The sequence below is a fragment of the Bufo bufo genome, chromosome 9, assembly GCF_905171765.1.
Source record: "Bufo bufo chromosome 9, aBufBuf1.1, whole genome shotgun sequence".
Classification (NCBI taxonomy): Eukaryota; Metazoa; Chordata; class Amphibia; order Anura; family Bufonidae; genus Bufo; species Bufo bufo.
The window spans coordinates 205005319-205025687 of NC_053397.1; the positions used below are offsets into that span (position 1 = coordinate 205005319).

At 46.6% G+C, this 20369-nt stretch overlaps 1 protein-coding gene across 1 annotated transcript in view; it reads right to left on the reverse strand.

Annotated features, from left to right (window-relative positions):
* Window positions 1-306: 306 nt before the first annotated feature.
* Window positions 307-20369, reverse strand: part of LOC120979858 (cytochrome P450 4B1-like) — a 40241-nt gene continuing 20178 nt past the window's right edge. Inside the window, exons 9-11 of the mRNA XM_040408814.1 lie at window positions 14658-14722; window positions 13229-13311; window positions 307-1055 (exon numbers count right to left, since the gene is read on the reverse strand). Of these exons, the coding sequence (XP_040264748.1) occupies window positions 887-1055; window positions 13229-13311; window positions 14658-14722 (317 nt within the window). The 3' untranslated portion in view covers window positions 307-886. The remainder of the gene's footprint in view (window positions 1056-13228; window positions 13312-14657; window positions 14723-20369) is intronic.

A 20369-nucleotide genomic window follows, 5' to 3' on the forward strand; every position in this document is an offset into this window, starting at 1 on the left:
CCTCAAACAGCTGATCAACGAGGAGCGCTGGGATTTAGACCCCCTCCGATCAGATATTGTTGAACTTTCCTGAGGACAGGCCATCAATATCGAATTCCCAGGAAACCCCTTTAAGGCTTTTAGGATATCATCAGCACAAGACGTCATGGGTTTGTGAAGTGGCGTTTTAATGATTTGCATAACCTACGAAAACAATGCTCTACTTCATAAAGACAATTTCACACAATTTAATCAAAAAGCATAAAATTATAGAAAGCACAAGAATGCAGTGTAAAATTATAAAAAGACATAAAAGCAGTAAACATGTATATGGCCCTTTTCAAACTATATCAGCAGTGTCTGTTGGGAGTATTCCCCTATGGAAACCTGGAACGTATGCGTTTTACAGACACCATTGGGCGGCACTCATCCCCCACAGGCGCCCATGTTAAAAACCTATTCTGCACGGTATATGTTTTTTACTGGATGTCTCTGGATGGAATAGCACAGCAGCCCCCTGCACTATTCAGAAGCCATGGCATATACTGCCGAGTGGATGACGAAAGAACACTGTTGCTATCATTCTGGATCAACCCTTATGGAGTTGATCCTGCTGACGGGTGCTTTATGTAGTGACCTCCTAATCTCCCCCTAGTGGGAGCTGTGGGCAAACAGAATGTTATATTGTATCTCAATTTTGAGCAGTGTATGATAGTTAAAGGGGTATTCCAGAGTTTAACAAGTCATGGCCTGTCGTCTGATTGGTGGGGATCTGATACCCCAAAAAATCGAAATACCCCTTTAATATTAATTATATGATTGTATCCTTGAAAATCTCTAGCTTAAATATCATTATGAACAGTGATATTCAGAGATTTCTATCAGATCAGATATTTTTTGTCTTGTCCTAGTGGATCTTCTTCAGATTGACGTGTATCCCATTCACGGAGCGTAAGACCAATTGGGATCGTATTACTGGTTCTCTTTTAGGGTCCAGATGTAGCTCAAACCTCAGTAAGGTTAAAGCGGTGGTGACTTTCATTTCATTCATTGCAAAGTTCTGTCCAATGCAGTTCCTGGGACGGAAAATATATAGAGGTAAGACATAGCAATAGTAATATAATGTATAATACATGAAACTGGGGTCATACTAATCCTAGAGGATCTTCGGGTGGGCTCTGACACAATAATGGCCACTCAGGATGACAACCACATTTGAAGGTGACATGGACACAATCACTTAGACTACTAGGGTCTATTTTTTAAAGGGCATCTGTCAGCAGTTTTGTACCTATGACACTGGCTGACCTGTTACATGTGCACTTGGCAGCTGAAGGCATCTGTGTTGGTCCCATGTTCATATGTGTCCACATTGCTGAGAAAAATGAAGTTTTGATATATGCAAATGAGCCTCTAGGAACAATGGGCGCATTGGTGTTGCACCTAGAGGCTCTGTTCTCTCTGCAACTGCAGTGCCCCCTGCACTTTGATTGACAGGGTCAGGCAGACATGATGACGTTTACACTGCCTGGTCCTGTCAATCAACGTGCACCGGGTGCGGCAGCTGCAGAGAGAGCAGAGCCTCGAGGTTTAACGGCAATGCCCTCTATGCTCCAAGAGGCTAATTTGCATATATTAAAGCATAATTATTCTCAGCAATGCGGGCACATATGAACATGGGACCAACAGAGATATCTTCAGCTGCCAAGTGCACATGTGACAGGTCAGTCAGTTTCATAAGTACAAAACTGCTGACAGATGCCCTTAAAGGTATGATTCACAAATAACCTATTAGACCATATTGATCATATATCCGGTGTGATTATAATAAAGATTAGGATGAAATTGGACTTCCGGTTCCGGCGCCGCCATGTGAAGCAGCTCGGTGTAGGAGCTCCCCGAATACCAGCCACAAATCGAGACATACTGCCCGTGTGACTGCCTCCCTGAAGTAGGCAGCGGGACCGCAGGGTGCGACCACGCTGTATGGACCGCTATCTTGTGAACATGGGCAAAAAACTCAAAGGCAGAATGCTACCATCACCGACGCATGAGGACGAGAGGCCAGCCAGTATGGCGCCAAACTCAGGCGTGACGGATCTAGACGCGCACCAGAGTCAGCCGGAGCAGATATCAGAGAGAAGGGAGACACAGATTAACAGGCCGGAATCTCTGATTAAATACATAGATTACAAGGCGCTTGCAGTGGAAGTTGCTGCTCACCTGGCGCCAGATCTGCGGGAAACCCTGGCCTCCTCAGTCACACATGTCATGCAACAGCTGCAGGACACGGTGCAACAGCATGATGCCAGACTAGATGTGGCTGAATCCCGAATTCAGGTGATGGAAGACACCGCAGAATCGATCCTCCACAAACTACATAAGGTGCTCACGGAAAACAAGAGATTGTGTGAAAAAGTGGAGGACTTGGAGAATCGCTCCAGACGCAATAACTTGAGGTTGGTGGGTCTGAAAGAGACGATCCCGGCGGGAGAGCTGTTGGCTATATGTGAGAACGAGTTACCTGGAGTCTTGGGGATTTCGCGCCATTGCAAGGTGGAGCGTGCACACAGAGTGGGCCCGAACAACCGCAGTGATGACCGGCAACCAGTCAGGCCCAGACAGGTCATCATGCGGTATTTAGACTACTCAGATAAAGAAGCCATCCTCAGAGCATATAAAGCGCGTAAAGGCCCAGTCATGCTGAGAGGGGTGAAGATCTTATTGTTTGGGGACTATTCTGCGGAAGTCTCTAAGAGGAGGAAGGCTTTTTCACCGGTCTGTACGCAATTGTACAACAGAAAGGTTAAATTTGCACTGGTATACCCAGCGTCTCTCCGAATCTACCGTCCGGATGGTTCCTCTACGTTATTCCACTCACCAGAGGAGGCCTCCAAAGTCTGGGGAAGAAGCACGTCATCGCAGAGAGAAAAGTCGGAGACACCGAGCCATCGGGATCGGGACTGGGGCGTAAATGGCCAGACGGATGACCTGATGCTGATGGGACCACACGAGCAACCCACAGTGGATCGACTCATCGCGAGCTCGAGCCAGAGTCGTGAGGCTAGATGATCGGCCAGCGGACTATGGCGGAGCACTACATTGCCCAGGTCCAGGGGACAAGCTGGACTCCAGAGCGTTTTGAGGGGTATGTGGTGGGGTCGGTCTGTCGGATGAGGGCAACCGGGGGCAGACTTGCTCCCTTAGGGATATCTGAGATCTCACTGGATCCCTGGGGCCCCGGCTTTCCCGAATCCGAGAGGCAGACCCGCTGACTCAGTGTGCCCTGCCATTATGTAATGTTATTTTACTGTTATGTACCGGAATGGCTGTGTGTGGTGGGGTTTGGCCTTTCAGATGGTGGGGGCACACTGCACCACATTCTTAACGTTGATATACTCTGCTCTGATATAGTTAAAATTAGAAATGTGTTTTCAGTAGGTTGGTAGCTAGGGGGGCGTGGTGATCATAACATCAGGATCGTGCGCTCACACATGGGGAAAAAAGTGAAGTCACTAAATGATCAAAAATGGCCTTCAAAGCCATATTTAGGGCTTGGTATACTCAAGCTATACACCTGTTATTGTTGTTGTTTTTGTTTTATTGTAGGGATTTTGGGTAAAGTTAACGGGGTATTTTACTATTGGATGTCCGCCGCTCCCTATCTCCACATGCAAATTGACACACAGTGGGAGCCACCATGAGAATAGTATCCTGGAACGTTAAGGGGTTGCGCTCCCCTCAGAAGCGTAACAAAGTAATTCGACATCTAAAAAACCTTCATGCTGACATAGCCCTCCTGCAGGAGACACACTTATCGGAAGAGGATTATGTCAGGATGAAAAGGGCATGGGTGGGTACTGTGGTTGGCTCCGCTGCAGTTAATCGAAAAGCGGGAGTGATGATGTTAATACACAAAAATTTGTCTTCTACTGTTCTAGAACATTCATGTGATGATGAAGGGAGGTGGTGTGTAGCGAGGATCTCATTGGGATCAGATGAATTCACGATATACAATGTTTATGCCCCTAATGGAGACAATAGGCCATTTTTGGCTAAATTAGCCGGGATTGTTGCCAAAAATGGGTCATCCAACAAAGTGGTGGGGGGAGATTTCAATGCTGTGCACTCCTCAAGGGAGGACAGGAAATCCTCACGGAAGCACGAGGAACGCCTATCTGTAGCGGAGGGAGGATTGGTAAAATTTATGGATGACACAGCACTGGTAGACTCCTGGCGGCTTTCAAACCCAGATAGCAGAGAGTACACTTTCTACTCCAACCCCCACGACTCTTGGTCGAGAATTGACTATCTTCTTACCTCTAGTGGTCTAACAAATAGGATCTTAAGAACTGAGATACATGACTTGATTATATCAGATCATGCCCCCATCTCTTTAAATTTAGCAGAAAGACAGCCCAGGGGCACAGATATCATTTGGCGATTCCCAACATTCTTATATCAAGATGAGAATTTTGCGGACCTTTTACGGGGATGGTATTGGGAATACAAAGGGGACAATAGCTTGCACCGAGACTCACCATCCATATACTGGGATGCAGCTAAAGCGGTGTTAAGAGGTCGCATAATGGCTTATACGCAGGGACTCAAGAGAAAAGTGGTTCAAGAATTAACAAAGCACAGTCAGGCTCTTCGTTCGGCTTATACAGAACACGTGATTAGGCCCTCAGAACAATCCATGAAACAATGGAAGGTAGCCAGGGAAAATTATGAATTGTGGTACGAGAGAAGGGCAAAGATAGATATGTCAACCTCCACGGCCAAATTTTTTAGGGAAGGTAACAAGTCAGGTAGACTCTTGGCGTCATTAGTGAAAAATGCTAGGCGACAACATCATATCACGTCCATAGCAGACTCTCGGGGCGAGGTCCACAAAAAGCCAGAGAAGATTGTCACCGTTCTACGTGACTTTTATGCTAAACTGTATGAAGACCCGGGCCCAATAGACTCAATGTCCGAGTTCTTTTTGAAATGTACCACCCTCCCAGCACCGTCGCAGGCTCAGCTTGAGGCTTTAAATTCGCCAATCACGGATTCGGAGGTCTTGAAGGCAATCAAAAACTCGAAATTGCACAAGGCACCGGGACCTGATGGGTACTCCATAGAATTTTATAAGATGTTGGCGGGAGAAATAGTGGAGCCTCTTACTAGGGTTTTTAATGGTGTTCTCACGGGCTCTCCCCTGTCATCCTCAGATAATGTGGCTTATATTAAGTTAATCCCCAAGCCAGGGAGGGAGGAGTTGTTGCCTTCGTCGTACCGTCCCATCTCACTTATCAATGTCGACTTAAAGATAGCAGCGAAAATAATGGCGGATAGACTTTCCTTGATAATGCCTGACCTAGTATCCCCATCCCAGTCGGGATTTATCAAAAATAGAGCAGCAGTCTCAAATATCCGCAAAGTCCTTACTGTACTCGATGCAGTGAAAGGGAATCTTGATAGATCTGTTATGCCTTCACTAGTCGCATTTGATGCGGAAAAGGCATTCGATAATGTGAGATGGGACTGGTTAAATAGGGTTTTGGATGAAATGCAGATTTCCGGTCCCTTCAGAATATTTGTATCAGCACTCTATAGCGATCCCAAAGCCAGATTCTCGATACCCGGATTCCTGTCATCACCTTTGAATCTAGCCAGAGGGACGCGCCAAGGTTGTCCCCTCTCGCCATTATTATTTAATATAGCCCTGGAGCCGTTAATTAGGCTACTAGAGGAGGGAAATATTTTTCAGGGTATAAAGGTGGGGAAAACTGAGGTGAGGACTTCGCTATTTGCTGATGACCTTCTCCTTTTCCTTTCCGACCCGTTGGCTGACTTAGAGAAAATAGTGCGACTGTTGAACTCATTTGGTCCGGTTTCAGGTTTCAAAATAAACTTAGATAAATGTTTGTTACTCACATTGAGAACTTCCTCACCAAACCCTAATCTGCCAGAGTCATGTAATCAAATAGTAGTAGCGGAGACCTATATTAAATATCTAGGCATTAAAATAGGGCGAACTTCGGAATCACTCTATGCTCTAAACTACATTCCCCTATTTAAGGCAATAAAAAAAGATCTTGACAGGTGGAAAAATCTCCCTTTGTCCCTAACTGGCAGAGGACATCTTATCAAGATGATCTGCTTCCCGAAACTTCTATACCCTATGCAAACACTGCCATTGCTTTTGACACACTCTGATGTTAGAAGTATCCAATCCATGTTTACATCTTTCTTATGGTCTGGGAAAAAACCTAGGGTGGCCCTATCTAAGTTAATGTTGCCCAGGCATCAAGGGGGCTTGAACATCCCAAATATACGGCTCTATAACCTGGCCTGCTTGTTCAGGCACTGCCTGGACTGGACGGGTAACACTCACTTCTACTCCAACCCTAGTCTGGAACAGCAATTGGCGGGTGATTGGCCACTGATAAATTTACTGCACACTAGGAGACAGGTACTTTCACCCCATTTAAAACATTCTCTAATCCTACGAGACACTATGGTTACTTGGAAGGAGGTACGTAAACTAGCCAAGAGACCATTCCTGGCTTCCAGAGATCTGGAGCTGTGGAGGCACCCCGAATTCCCACTGGGAATACAAAACAAAATGTTTAAAATATGGAGAGCTAGAGGAATACGTACATTATTAGATGTGCTTCACATATCTGAGAAAAGATATATGACGTTCCCAGAATTATGTGACAAGTATGGCCTCGATGGCTCCCAGTTTCTTGCCTATCAACAACTAACACACTTTTGCAGGCAGAGATTGTTTGACGTTTCCAGTGAATGCATAAACCAATCCCTGGCATTTTCTATGACGCGAAGCGGTGCTAGATATTCTATCTCTCATATATACCTTGTCATTAGAGAAGCAGTAGATAAGAAGATTGTGGCCGGTCTCTTCAAAAAATGGGGGAGAAAATTAAAGGTGTCGTTGCCAGTAGAGGAAGTCTTGACGGGGTGGTCAAGAGTTTGTAAAGCGGTACCTTGTGAAAAATGGAGGGAGTCACATTTCAGACTCATGCACTCAGCGATTTATGCATTTAATGTAGTAAGAAGGAGCCCAAAAGAAGGGTATTTAACAAAGTGTCCGAAGTGCGATGCAGAGCAGGCAGATTTGTTGCATTGTATGTGGGAATGTACTGCTGTTCAGTCCTTCTGGAGGTTGGTGGCTGGCTGGATTAGGGATACATGGGGGGAATCGCTAGTTCACAGTCCCAGCACACTGCTTTTTCACATCTTTGAAGGTAACGTTAAACCCAGGTTGATTGTTGATGTAGCCCTGTTGGTATCTCTCCGTGGTCTTCTTAATTGCTGGCTCAAACCCAGCACCCCTCAAATTAGTGAACTGATTTCTCAAATGTCACACTTCATGTATATAGATAAACTCGACACGGAGCATCAAAAAGAGAAAAAAACAAAGAGATTTTTCCGCAAATGGCAAATTTTTATTGAAAAACATCTCCCACGGAGAGATATCACGACACTAATGGCATCTTTTAGATATACGGAGTGGTACTCAAAAGCAGTGTTGACTGGGAGCATTGGAAGGTTAACAGACGGCACCAGGAAGTCGGGTCCGGTGTTATAAACCACATATATAATTCCCGAATGAGTCCGTTTGACAAAACGTATAAAGGGGGATTGGGAGCAAGTACGGGCATCCTTTAGGGTGGGGTGGGAGGGAGAGGGGGGGGGGATGTTATTGTCGTGTTTCTATTGCTTAATAAAAGCTTGCATGTATTCTGTCTTATCTGCATGTGCTCAACAATATTCAGACTATTGGGACATGTATGCAATATGTCTATTATCATTGTAATGTATGATATTTCATCTTTTTGCTTGCAAATGTGTGACATGCAGTGAAAATGTCATGTGGAAAGATTTACTATAAATGAAAATAAAATAAAAATATGTTAAAAAAAAAAAAAGATTAGGATGAAATTAAGCGTATATGCACATGCCCTATATACATGGAGGGAGGACTTTAAAAATCTGTTCCTCGGGTGGGATCCGTGAACTCCAGTTCATATTTAATGCATTTTAATAATTATCCCAAATGATATGAGATGAGAAATGGTGCAACTTTCCAAGTCCGAATCATGTGTGAGCCAAATTTCCTATTGTTTCCTTTTGTTTTGACAGCTCCTATACAGTCCTATGTGTCTCCATAGTAACAGACAACAAAAACACTGCGTAGTCTGATTCTCCAGTCATTCTTCCTACAATCTGTCCTTGACTTTATGCTAACATACACTCACCTAAAGAATTATTAGGAACACCATACTAATACGGTGTTGGACCCCCTTTTGCCTTCAGAACTGCCTTAATTCTACGTGGCATTGATTCAACAAGGTGCTGATAGCATTCTTTAGAAATGTTGGCCCATATTGATAGGATAGCATCTTGCAGTTGATGGAGATTTGAGGGATGCACATCCAGGGCACGAAGCTCCCGTTCCACCACATCCCAAAGATGCTCTATTGGGTTGAGATCTGGTGACTGTGGGGGCCATTTTAGTACAGTGAACTCATTGTCATGTTCAAGAAACCAATTTGAAATGATTCGGGCTTTGTGACATGGTGCATTATCCTGCTGGAAGTAGCCATCAGAGGATGGATACATGTTCTCATTCTGTTTACGCCAAATTCGGACTCTACCATTTGAATGTCTCAACAGAAATCGAGACTCATTAGACCAGGCAACATTTTTCGAGTCTTCAACAGTCCAATTTTGGTGAGCTCGTGCAAATTGTAGCCTCTTTTTCCTATTTGTAGTGGAGATGAGTGGTATCCGGTGGGGTCTTCTGCTGTTGTAGCCCATCCGCCTCAAGGTTGTGCGTGTTGTGGCTTCACAAATGCTTTGCTGCATACCTCGGTTGTAACGAGTGGTTATTTCAGTCAACGTTGCTCTTCTATCAGCTTGAATCAGTCGGCCCATTCTCCTATGACCTCTAGCATCCAGAAGGCATTTTTGCCCACAGGACTGCCGCATACTGGATGTTTTTGCCTTTTCACAACATTCTTTGTAAACCCTAGAAATGGTTGTGCGTGAAAATCCCTGTAACTGAGCAGATTGTGAAATACTCAGACCGGCCAGTCTGGCGCCAACAACCATGCCACGCTCAAAATTGCTTAAATCACCTTTCTTTCCCATTCTGACATTCAGTTTGGAGTTCAGGAGATTGTCTTGACCAGGACCACACCCCTAAATGCATTGAAGCAACTGCCATGTGATTGGTTGACTACAGTACAGACCAAAAGTTTGGACACACCTTCTCATTCAAAGAGTTTTCTTTATTTTCATGACTATGAAGGCATCAAAACTATGAATTAACACATGTGGAATTATATACATAGCAAACAAGTGTGAAACCACTGAAAATATGTCATATTCTAGGTTCTTCAAAGTAGCCACCTTTTGCTTTGATTACTGCTTTGCACACTTTTGGCATTCTCTTGATGAGCTTCAAGAGGTAGTCACCTGAAATGGTCTTCCAACAGTCTTGAAGGAGTTCCCAGAGATGCTTAGCACTTGTTGGCCCTTTTGCCTTCACTCTGCGGTCCAGCTCACACCAAACCATCTCGATTGGGTTCAGGTCCGGTGGCTGTGGAGGCCAGGTCATCTGGCGCAGCACCCCATCACTCTCCTTCATGGTCAAATAGCCCTTACTTTCAAAGTTTTCCCAATTTTTCGGCTGACTGACTTTCATTTCTTAAAGTAATGATAGCCACTCGTTTTTCTTTACTTAGCTGCTTTTTTCTTGCCATAATACAAATTCTAACAGTCTATTCAGTAGGACTATCAGCTGTGTATCCACCTGACTTCTCCTCAACGCAACTGAGGGTCCCAACCCCATTTATAAGGCAAGAAATCCCACTTATTAAACCTGACAGGGCACACCTGTGAAGTGAAAACCATTTCAGGGGACTACCTCTTGAAGCTCATCAAGAGAATGCCAAGAGTGTGCAAAGCAGTAATCAAAGCAAAAGGTGGCTACTTTGAAGAACCTAGAATATGACATATTTTCAGTTGTTTCACACTTGTTTGTTATGTATATACAGGGAGTGCAGAATTATTAGGCAAGTTGTATTTTTGAGGATTAATTTTATTATTGAACAACAACCATGTTCTCAATGAACCCAAAAAACTCATTAATATCAAAGCTGAATATTTTTGGAAGTAGTTTTTAGTTTGTTTTTAGTTTTAGCTATTTTAGGGGGATATCTGTGTGTGCGGGTGACTATTACTGTGCATAATTATTAGGCAACTTAACAAAAAACAAATATATACCCATTTCAATTATTTATTTTTACCAGTGAAACCAATATAACATCTCAACATTCACAAATATACATTTCTTACATTCAAAAACAAAACAAAAACAAATCAGTGACCAGTATAGCCACCTTTCTTTGCAAGGACACTCAAAAGCCTGCCATCCATGGATTCTGTCAGTGTTTTGATCTGTTCACCATCAACATTGCGTGCAGCAGCAACCACAGCCTCCCAGACACTGTTCAGAGAGGTGTACTGTTTTCCCTCCTTGTAAATCTCACATTTGATGATGGACCACAGGTTCTCAATGGGGTTCAGATCAGGTGAACAAGGAGGCCATGTCATTAGATTTTCTTCTTTTATACCCTTTCTTGCCAGCCACGCTGTGGAGTACTTGGACGCGTGTGATGGAGCATTGTCCTGCATGAAAATCATGTTTTTCTTGAAGGATGCAGACTTCTTCCTGTACCACTGCTTGAAGAAGGTGTCTTCCAGAAACTGGCAGTAGGACTGGGAGTTGAGCTTGACTCCATCCTCAACCCGAAAAGGCCCCACAAGCTCATCTTTGATGATACCAGCCCAAACCAGTACTCCACCTCCACCTTGCTGGCGTCTGAGTCGGACTGGAGCTCTCTGCCCTTTACCAATCCAGCCACGGGCCCATCCATCTGGCCCATCAAGACTCACTCTCATTTCATCAGTCCATAAAACCTTAGAAAAATCAGTCTTGAGATATTTCTTGGCCCAGTCTTGACGTTTCAGCTTGTGTGTCTTGTTCAGTGGTGGTCGTCTTTCAGCCTTTCTTACCTTGGCCATGTCTCTGAGTATTGCACACCTTGTGCTTTTGGGCACTCCAGTGATGTTGCAGCTATGAAATATGGCCAAACTGGTGGCAAGTGGCATCTTGGCAGCTGCACGCTTGACTTTTCTCAGTTCATGGGCAGTTATTTTGCGCCTTGGTTTTTCCACACGCTTCTTGCGACCCTGTTGACTATTTTGAATGGAACGCTTGATTGTTCGATGATCACGCTTCAGAAGCTTTGCAATTTTAAGAGTGCTGCATCCCTCTGCAAGATATCTCACTATTTTTGACTTTTCAGAGCCTGTCAAGTCCTTCTTTTGACCCATTTTGCCAAAGGAAAGGAAGTTGCCTAATAATTATGCACACCTGATATAGGGTGTTGATGTCATTAGACCACACCCCTTCTCATTACAGAGATGCACATCACCTAATATGCTTAATTGGTAGTAGGCTTTCGAGCCTATACAGCTTGGAGTAAGACAACATGCATAAAGAGGATGATGTGGTCAAAATACTCCTTTGCCTAATAATTCTGCACGCAGTGTAATTCCACATGTGTTAATTCATAGTTTTGATGCCTTCAGTTTGAATCTACAATTTTCATAGTCATGAAAATAAAGAAAACTCTTTGAATGAGAAGGTGTGTCCAAACTTTTGGTCTGTACTGTAGATAATTGCATTAATGAGAAATAGAACAGGTGTTCCTAATAATTCTTTAGGTGAGTGTATATTCAATAGGTTGGCAAGAAGTACAGTTCCGCCAAGTATGATATGTACTGTAGGTATGTGACGTTGTAGGTGTGATCATGATGATGATGATGTACCTTCCTATTACAAACCCATGAGTGTACTCATTGTCCAATAGCAGCAAACATGACATAGTCCCCGTGAACAATAGTATGACCTTGTTAATAAGGTAGTGCAGTGTCCCACTTATGTGTGTATAAGTGGTTCCCTTAAATTTCTGTATATGTATTTAATGTATTGTACTTCTTAAGTTCAGGCTGGCATTGTCATTACATCTATTCGCCCCTAGGTGGCGCTGGCGCCACATATTATATATAGCTTGGGGTTTGCTGACACAGTGTGAAGGAAGTGTTGAAGCAGAAGTGAGAAATGTAGGAAGCAGAGAGGAGAAGGAAGTGTATGGAGGAGCTCTATTTGTAGCTGGAACCCAGGCGGGTCCGTTGGTCCCAGAACCATCTCCCTGTGAACTTCTGTTCTGGAGCTATGAACCCTAAAGGGTTTTGTGGATCGTTGGGCTGCCCGGACCAGCAGGGAGGGGGGGGCTTCTCCCAGAGGCCGGAAGGGGAGGGGCCAGCTACAGGTCAAAAGGCTCGTGCCAGCTAGCGGGCGTATCTTTTCTCTGAAGGGGGGTCACATCGTGCCATGTGTTTAGAGGGACCTGCAAACTGCTGACATCACTGCCTTCCATGTGACTACAGCTAAGAACTCATCACAACCCAAAGGACTCATATATCTAGTAAACTGACTTTTGTTCGGCTTAACCTTGTTTGTACCACGCCATCTGTATTTAAACCTCAGACCACTGTATATATTCCCTGTGTATATTGTGTTATGTCTAGTGAGCCCCTAAGGCAATTAAATATATAATTTAATCTTGTGCTGTCCTGGTATCTCGATCACGAATCCCCATGTCAGTGTTTCGGCCTAGTTATACGCTACTGCGGGTTGGTTTCTCACCCTACATAATCCCAGTAGCGGACCAGGCTTATATCAAACGAGAAGCTGGTGGCAGTCTATCCGGGCTGATAAAGCACTGTTTCACCAGGGCAGTGAAAAGGCTCTCTCAGCTTGTGGCCTCTCTGTGCCCGTGTGGACAGGAGGCGTCTGTGTAAACTGTACCAAGCGTCACGAACAACACAGGGGACCAGCCACAAAAGCACCTTAAATACTCATTACCATCAAGGGCACATCAACCACCATTTGGCTGGTGTTCCCTGCAATAGAGAGTGGCCCGGAGGATTTAGTGCTGTCTTCCCCATCACTGCACACCGGCCCAGGGAGACTCTGCTAACCATGTGTAGATGAACTATACTACCCCCATCGGCCCACTGTGCCCCTGCGGTCCGGTCCGCTGCAGTAGTTGTTTTTTTCCCCAAATGGTTTCTTTATTACTATTTTGCTTTTTTACATTACCTTCCTCCAGCAGAGAAGGGCAAGAAGGCATGGGAGTGTCTACTGGATGCATTTTCAGGAGAGAATCTCAGGGGATCAAATACCTAAAAAGACATAGGACATATAACGCTTACCACAGCACATATCATACGTTTGCAACATGGGTCTTTTAAAAGGTGTTTTCCAGGGGAATAATTTCACTTAAAAAAAAAGACGGACAGAATGGTAAAAAAAAAAGAAAAAAAAGAATCATTACTCACCTCACTGATTTTATAAAAAAAAAGAGGGGGCAGAATAGTAAAAAGAATTTAAAAAAAGAATCATTACTCACCTTACTGTTTCCCAGCCACTCTCCAGCTCCTGCTCCCAGGCTCAGCATACAGGAAATGGCGTAGGCTGCCCATTAAGCCAATCACTGGCTGAGGAAGGTCACTGCTGCAGCAAGTCATTGGCTCTGTAGGTAGTCCAAGGGATTTTCTATGTGTCGAGCCCAGGAGCAGGAAGTGGGGAGCAGTTAGGTAAGGGAGCAGTAGCATCAGAACAGCAGCAGTGGAGGATCAGTGAGGTGAGTAATGATTCTTTTTACTTTTTTAACTGATTCTTAATTCTTCTTTAAAAAAAAAAATCATACAATTATTCTCCTGGAAAACCCCTTTATGTATGTTTACTAATTTGGCCAATGGGAGAGGGGTGCAGTATTCATGTACATTTGTTAAATTATTAAGCTCCGTCTTAATACGGCATGTACTTAGGCTACTTTCACACTAGTGTCATGGATCTGCAAAAACGCTTCCTTTACAATAATACATTGAATGGATCTGGTTGTATTATGTCTTCTATAGCCATGATGGATCCGTCTTGAACACCATTGAAAGTCAATGGGGGACAGATTCGTTTTCTATTGGGCCATATTGTGTCAGAGAAAACGGATTCGTCCCCACTGACTTACATTGTGTGCCAGGACGGATCCATGATTGATTCCGCTTCGTCAGGCGGACAGCAAAACGCTGCAGGCAGCGTTTTGGTGTCCGCCTCCTGAGCGGAATGGTGACTGATCGGCGGCAAACTGATGCATTCTGAGCGGATCCCTTTCCATTCAGAATGCATTAGGGCAAAACTGATCCGTTTTGGACCGCTTGTGAGAGCCCTGAACGGATCTCACAAACGAAAAGCCAAAACGCGAGTGTGAAAGTAGCCTTAATCTGATGTTATACCAAAACTGGAGGGCTGTGGGGAATTGGATATGTCATGTCTAGACACAATGACTAACACAATGCGGCTGTGTCACATATCTCCTGTTGTAAGGACAGAGCCAACGATATTTGGCTGAGATCCCGGTTACTTGTGTCTGGTCCTGTTAAACAGAGCAGAATGCCATTGCAGGAGTGGGACGGGATAACAGTTTGTGGTTTCATGGACTTGTAGAACATTTTGACTTTCCTAGTATTACCTCTGGATCCTCCCAGATGCTGGGGCACCTGTTTATAGCGTATATACAGAGGAGGATAACAGCACCTGTAGACAGACGAGACGATAACTGATCATATATACAATACATAAAATAGTGTCATAACACAGAGAGATATAAGAGATAGATAATCTTTTTTTATATAGCGCCACCATATTCCGCAGCGCTTTACAATTCAGAGTATTCATGTACAAAACAAAAGGACATCACAAAGTTACCGGCTAATATAGAACTGAAACACTAGAAGTGAGGGCCCTGCTCGCAAGAGCTTACAATCTGGGGGTGACACAAAAGGTAGCAGATTGTTATCTGAAGTGGTCCAGCCAGCTTTGTACTGAAAGGAATGTTGTAGGCCGATCTGTGTTAGCTAGTGTCAGTTTAGGAAGTGTGATAAGCCTGCCTGAATGAGATAAATAGATAGATAATAGATAGAGAGATAGATAGGGAGGATGAGCTGAGGATAATGCGGGACACGGTGAGAGACACTACTTTTTTGTTCGCCCCGTCACTTTTGGAGATTAAAAAGCAATTTCAGTATGAATCTAAACGTCTGATTAATTTGGAGCTGCTTATGTTCACTCTTTGTGAGTATATCAAACGCATAGATTACCACGTGGCATGAGGTCGCAACTTAGACCGGACTAATTTCCCAACAATGTTGAATTTTGCACCAGGTTTACTCAAATATGCAACAAATTTGCTTTTGATATGATACTTCTCAACATGGAGTTTTTACAAAAAGAAATGATTGTGGTGCAGGAAAATATCCGTAAAAATACAGCTCTATTGGAAGAATTGATGTCTGCTGATGACTGTGCTGTGTACATTACTTCATGCACCCCACAATTTGATAAATTCAAATCTGAGTTACAAGAAAAGAAACAACATAAATGGATTCGTGATATGGAGGATTATACACGGGGATATATTTACATGTGGCAACGTGATCCTAAAAAGAACCCCAGAGGGGGCGACAAGAGATACCTGAATTCATCGGATAAAAAGGGTGTACTAAATCGGTGTCACGGAACCATGAACCAGACGTACAACAAGAGATAAGTGAAAATAAGAAGGCTTTATTGAAAATAAAGCTGTAAAGCAAAAGTCCAAACGGATGGTGAAACCGAAGCAGAGTCTTTGAGAGGCCAGGGGTCAGGAACCAGAAGGGTAGTCAGACGAAGCCAGGATCAGGAACCAGCAGGGTAGTCAGACGAAGCCAGGATCAGGAACCAGCAGGGTAGTCAGACGAAGCCAGGATCAGGAACCAGAAGCAGCAGCAGTCTTAGAAGCATGTGAACACAGGAGGACCAAGCAAGGAACTGAAGCCACAGACCTCCTATATATATGAGCTAGGCATCCAGCTCCTCCCAGTGGGAAGGAGGAGCCGCAGGGTGGAAGGCTACAAGAAACCCAGAAACCAAGATGGCCGCCAGCACATGTCAAACGAAGGAGAACAGCAAGAAGGTAAGACCATGACAGTACCTCCCCCTCAAGGGCCCCTCCTCCGCGGAGCAAAAAAACGGTTTCTGAGGGAAGCGTGCGTGGAAGGCTCGGAGCAAGGCAGGAGCATGGACATCTGCGGAGGGAACCCAGGAACGCTCCTCTGGACCATAACCACGCCAATGGACCAAAAACTGCACCCGACCGTGGACCAGGCGTGAGTCCAGGATATTGCTCACCTCATACTCCTCACGATTGCCCACTCGGACCGGACGAGGCCGAGGAACCGAGGAAGTGAAACGATTACACACCAGTGGCTTCAACAGGGAGACATGAAACACGTTAGAGATCCGCATGCCAGGAGGAAGCGCAAGGGCATAGGCTACCGGGTTTACCCTGCGAAGCACTCGGAAGGGACCAACAAAGCGAGGCGCCAGCTTGGGAGTGGGCACTCGAAGGTTGAGGTTGCGGGTGGACAACCATACACGGTCTCCGACCTGGTAGGAAGGAGCAGGCGCTCGTCTGCGATCAGCCTGGAGTCTCTGGCGCTGCGCAGAGGCCTCAAGGGACTTCTGGATCTGTACCCAAGAAGCACGTAGGACGGAAAGGTGATCCTCCACAGCCGGAATATCCTGGGGAGAGAATACCTCCGGTAACACGGCAGGTTGGAACCCATAATTGGCCATGAAGGGAGACGTCCCAGAGGAAGAGTTCACAACCGTGTTCCTGGCAAACTCAGCCCAAGGCAGGAGGTCAACCCAATTGTCTTGGTGATCGGAGACATAGCAACGAAGGAATTGCTCCAAGGCCTGATTGGATCGTTCTGCGGCCCCATTGGACTGAGGGTGGTAGGCCGAGGAGAAGGAGAGATGAATCCCCAACTGGGAGCAAAAGGCGCGCCAGAACCTGGACACAAACTGACTCCCCCGATCCGACACAATCTCCTTGGGCAAACCGTGCAACCGGAAGACCTCCCTGGCAAAAATCGTGGCCAACTCTTGTGCAGAGGGTAACTTCTTGAGAGGAACACAGTGGCACATTTTGGAAAACCGATCCACAATCATGAGAATGACCGTATGGCCTCGGGATGCAGGGAGGTCCACAATGAAATCCATCCCCAGGTGTGACCATGGGCGCTCCCCGGTGGCTATGGGTTGCAGAAGGCCCAACGGAAGGTGCCGAGGGGACTTACTCTGGGCACAAACGGAGCATGCCGCTACATATGCGGCGATGTCGGAACGTAGGGAAGGCCACCAGAACAGACGTGAAACAGCCCAGGACAGCTGATTCTTTCCAGGATGCCCTGCGGTCTTGGAGTTATGGTAGGTTCGCAACAACCGAGTGCGCAACTCCTCAGGCACAAAACATCTGCCGTTGGGTCTCCCAGAGGGAGCACCAGATTGAGCCGCCAAAATCTGCTCACCCAGGGGAGAGGTCAGGCTGGTGCGAATGGCGGCCAGGATCTGATTCGGAGGTATGACCGAAGTCGGAATCGACTCCTCCCTGGACAGCTCGGAGTACTGCCGTGATAGGGCATCCGCCCTGATGTTCTTGGAACCGGGTAGGTAGGAGACCACGTAATTAAAACGTGACAAGAACAGAGCCCATCTGGCCTGACGTGGTGTCAATCTCTTGGCCTCAGAAAGGTAGGTCAGATTCTTATGGTCCGTCAGGATGAGAACCGGAACCACCGAACCCTCGAGCAAGTGCCTCCATTCTTTAAGGGCCTGCACGATGGCCAATAACTCCCTGTCACCAATCTGATAGTTGCACTCCGCGGAAGACAGTTTCCGGGAGTAAAACCCACAAGGAAGCAGAGGACCCTCTGGTGTTCTACGCTGAGACAGAAGGGCGCCTACTCCCGTCTCAGACGCGTCCACCTCGAGGACAAAGGGCAACCCAGGGTTGGGATGCGACAGAATCGGAGCCGACACAAAAGCGGACTTTAGGGCCTCAAAAGCTCGGATGGCCTCGAGCGGCCAGACCTGGGAATTACTGCCCTTCCTGGTCAGATCCGTGAGAGGCTTGGCCAGCATGGAAAAGTCCCTGATGAACTTCCGATAATAATTGGCGAAGCCCAAAAAGCGCTGCAGGGAACGAAGACCACTGGGCTGGGGCCACTGTAAGACAGCCGAAACCTTCTCAGGATCCATGGAGAACCCCTCAGCGGAAATGATGTAACCTAAGAAGGTTACCTGGGATCGGTGAAATTCGCATTTCTCAAGCTTACCGAACAGCTTGTTCTCTCGTAACCGTTGCAACACTCGTCTGACATCCAGAATGTGGACCTCCATGGATTCAGAATATACCAAGATGTCATCCAAATAGACCACCACACACTGCTGCAACAGGTCACGGAAAACATCGTTGATGAATTCCTGAAAGACTGCGGGCGCATTGCACAACCCAAAGGGCATAACCAAGGATTCATAATGACCGGTCCTGGTGTTAAACGCGGTCTTCCACTCATCGCCCGCCTTGATCCTTACCAGGTTATATGCCGCCCTCAGGTCGAGTTTGGTAAAGACCGTGGCCCCTTTAAGGCGATCGAACAGCTCGGAAATCAAGGGTATCGGGTAAGCGTTCTTGATCGTGATGCGATTGAGACCCCTGTAATCGATGCAAGGCCTCAACTCACCGCCCTTCTTTTTCACAAAGAAAAATCCAGCCCCTGCCGGGGACGAGGATTTGCGAATGTGTCCGCGTGAAAGCGCCTCCCTCACGTACTCCTCCATGGCCTCATTCTCCGCTACCGACAGTGGATAGACTTTGCCACGAGGAGGACCGGCACCAGGTTGTAACTCTATGGCACAATCGTATGGGCGGTGCGGAGGTAGGGCAACCGCGCGCACCTTATCGAATACATCCCGGTACTCCTCGTATTCAGGAGGCAACAGAGAGTCCGAGGAAGTACACAGCAACTTGACAGACCCATGGATGCAACTAGCCCCACACTGCGGTGACCACGAGAGGATCTCGGCCGATCTCCAATCGAAAGTCGGATTATGCTTCTGGAGCCAGGGGTACCCCAAGACCACCGAGTAGTGTGGAGACGAAATAACCTGGAGGCAGACCGACTCTCTGTGAACGGCACCAATGGCTATCCCCACTGGAAGGGTCTCATGGAATTGGCGGCAGCGAACACACTATCAATGAACAAACCACCAGCACCAGAGTCCACCAACGCCTGGGTCGTCACCGAGCCCCCGACCCAGGAGAGGACAACAGTGATCAGTGGTTTGTCAACACGGGAAACCGGGGACGAGGAGACTCCACCCAAGATCTGCCCCCGACAGGATCTCAGGTGCGAGCGTTTTCCCGGACGGTTCGGACATGCCAACCGAAAATGCCCACCGAGACCACAGTACATGCATCGGCCCTCGCGTCTCCGGAGTACCCTCTCCCCCTCGGACAGGCGAGCAAACCCCAGCTGCATGGGTTCACCCCCAGACAAGTCATCCCCAGAAGGCGTGGGAGGAGAGGGAGGCACGGGTGGGACAGCAAACATAGGCGCCAATCTGTTAGAAGACCTCCGCAGGCTCTCCTTAAAGGAAGGTCTCTCCCTAAGTCTGGTGTCAATCAAAATCAGGAAAGAAATAAGAGACTCGAGCTCCACTGGTAGGTCCTTAGCTGCAACCTCATCCTTCAAGGCATCCAAGAGACCATGAGAGAAAGCAGCGACCAGAGCCTCATTATTCCAGCCCACCTCTGCTGCCAGGGTACGAAACTCAATGGCGTATTCAGCTACGGATCGTGAACCCTGTCTGATGGACATAAGGAGCTTCGCAGCAGAGGCAGCACGAGCCGGCACATCGAATACCTTCCGAAGAGAAGCAACAAAACCGGAAAACTCGGCAACCACCGGATTGTTGTTCTCCCATAAAGGGCTGGCCCAGGCCAAGGCCTTGTCCGAGAGCAGCGAGATCAAGAAGCCCACCTTTGATCTCTCAGTAGGAAAGGCATGTGGCAGCAACTCGAAATAAATGCCCACCTGGTTAAGGAAACCTCGGCACTGAGTTGGCTCTCCCCCAAAGCGCTGTGGAAGAGGGGCAGAACCGGTCATACCCCGAAACACCGCAGGCGCAACAACAGGTGTCGGGGTAGACTCTGGCGCAACAACCGGAGCGGCAGTAGGAGCGACAACCGACCCATCGGCAACGGGAGCGAAATGAGCCGTGCGTTCAAGCAGGGTTAGCAACGCCACAGCGAACCGACCCAACAGGTGATCCTGCTGATCAAGTCTGGCAACCAGCA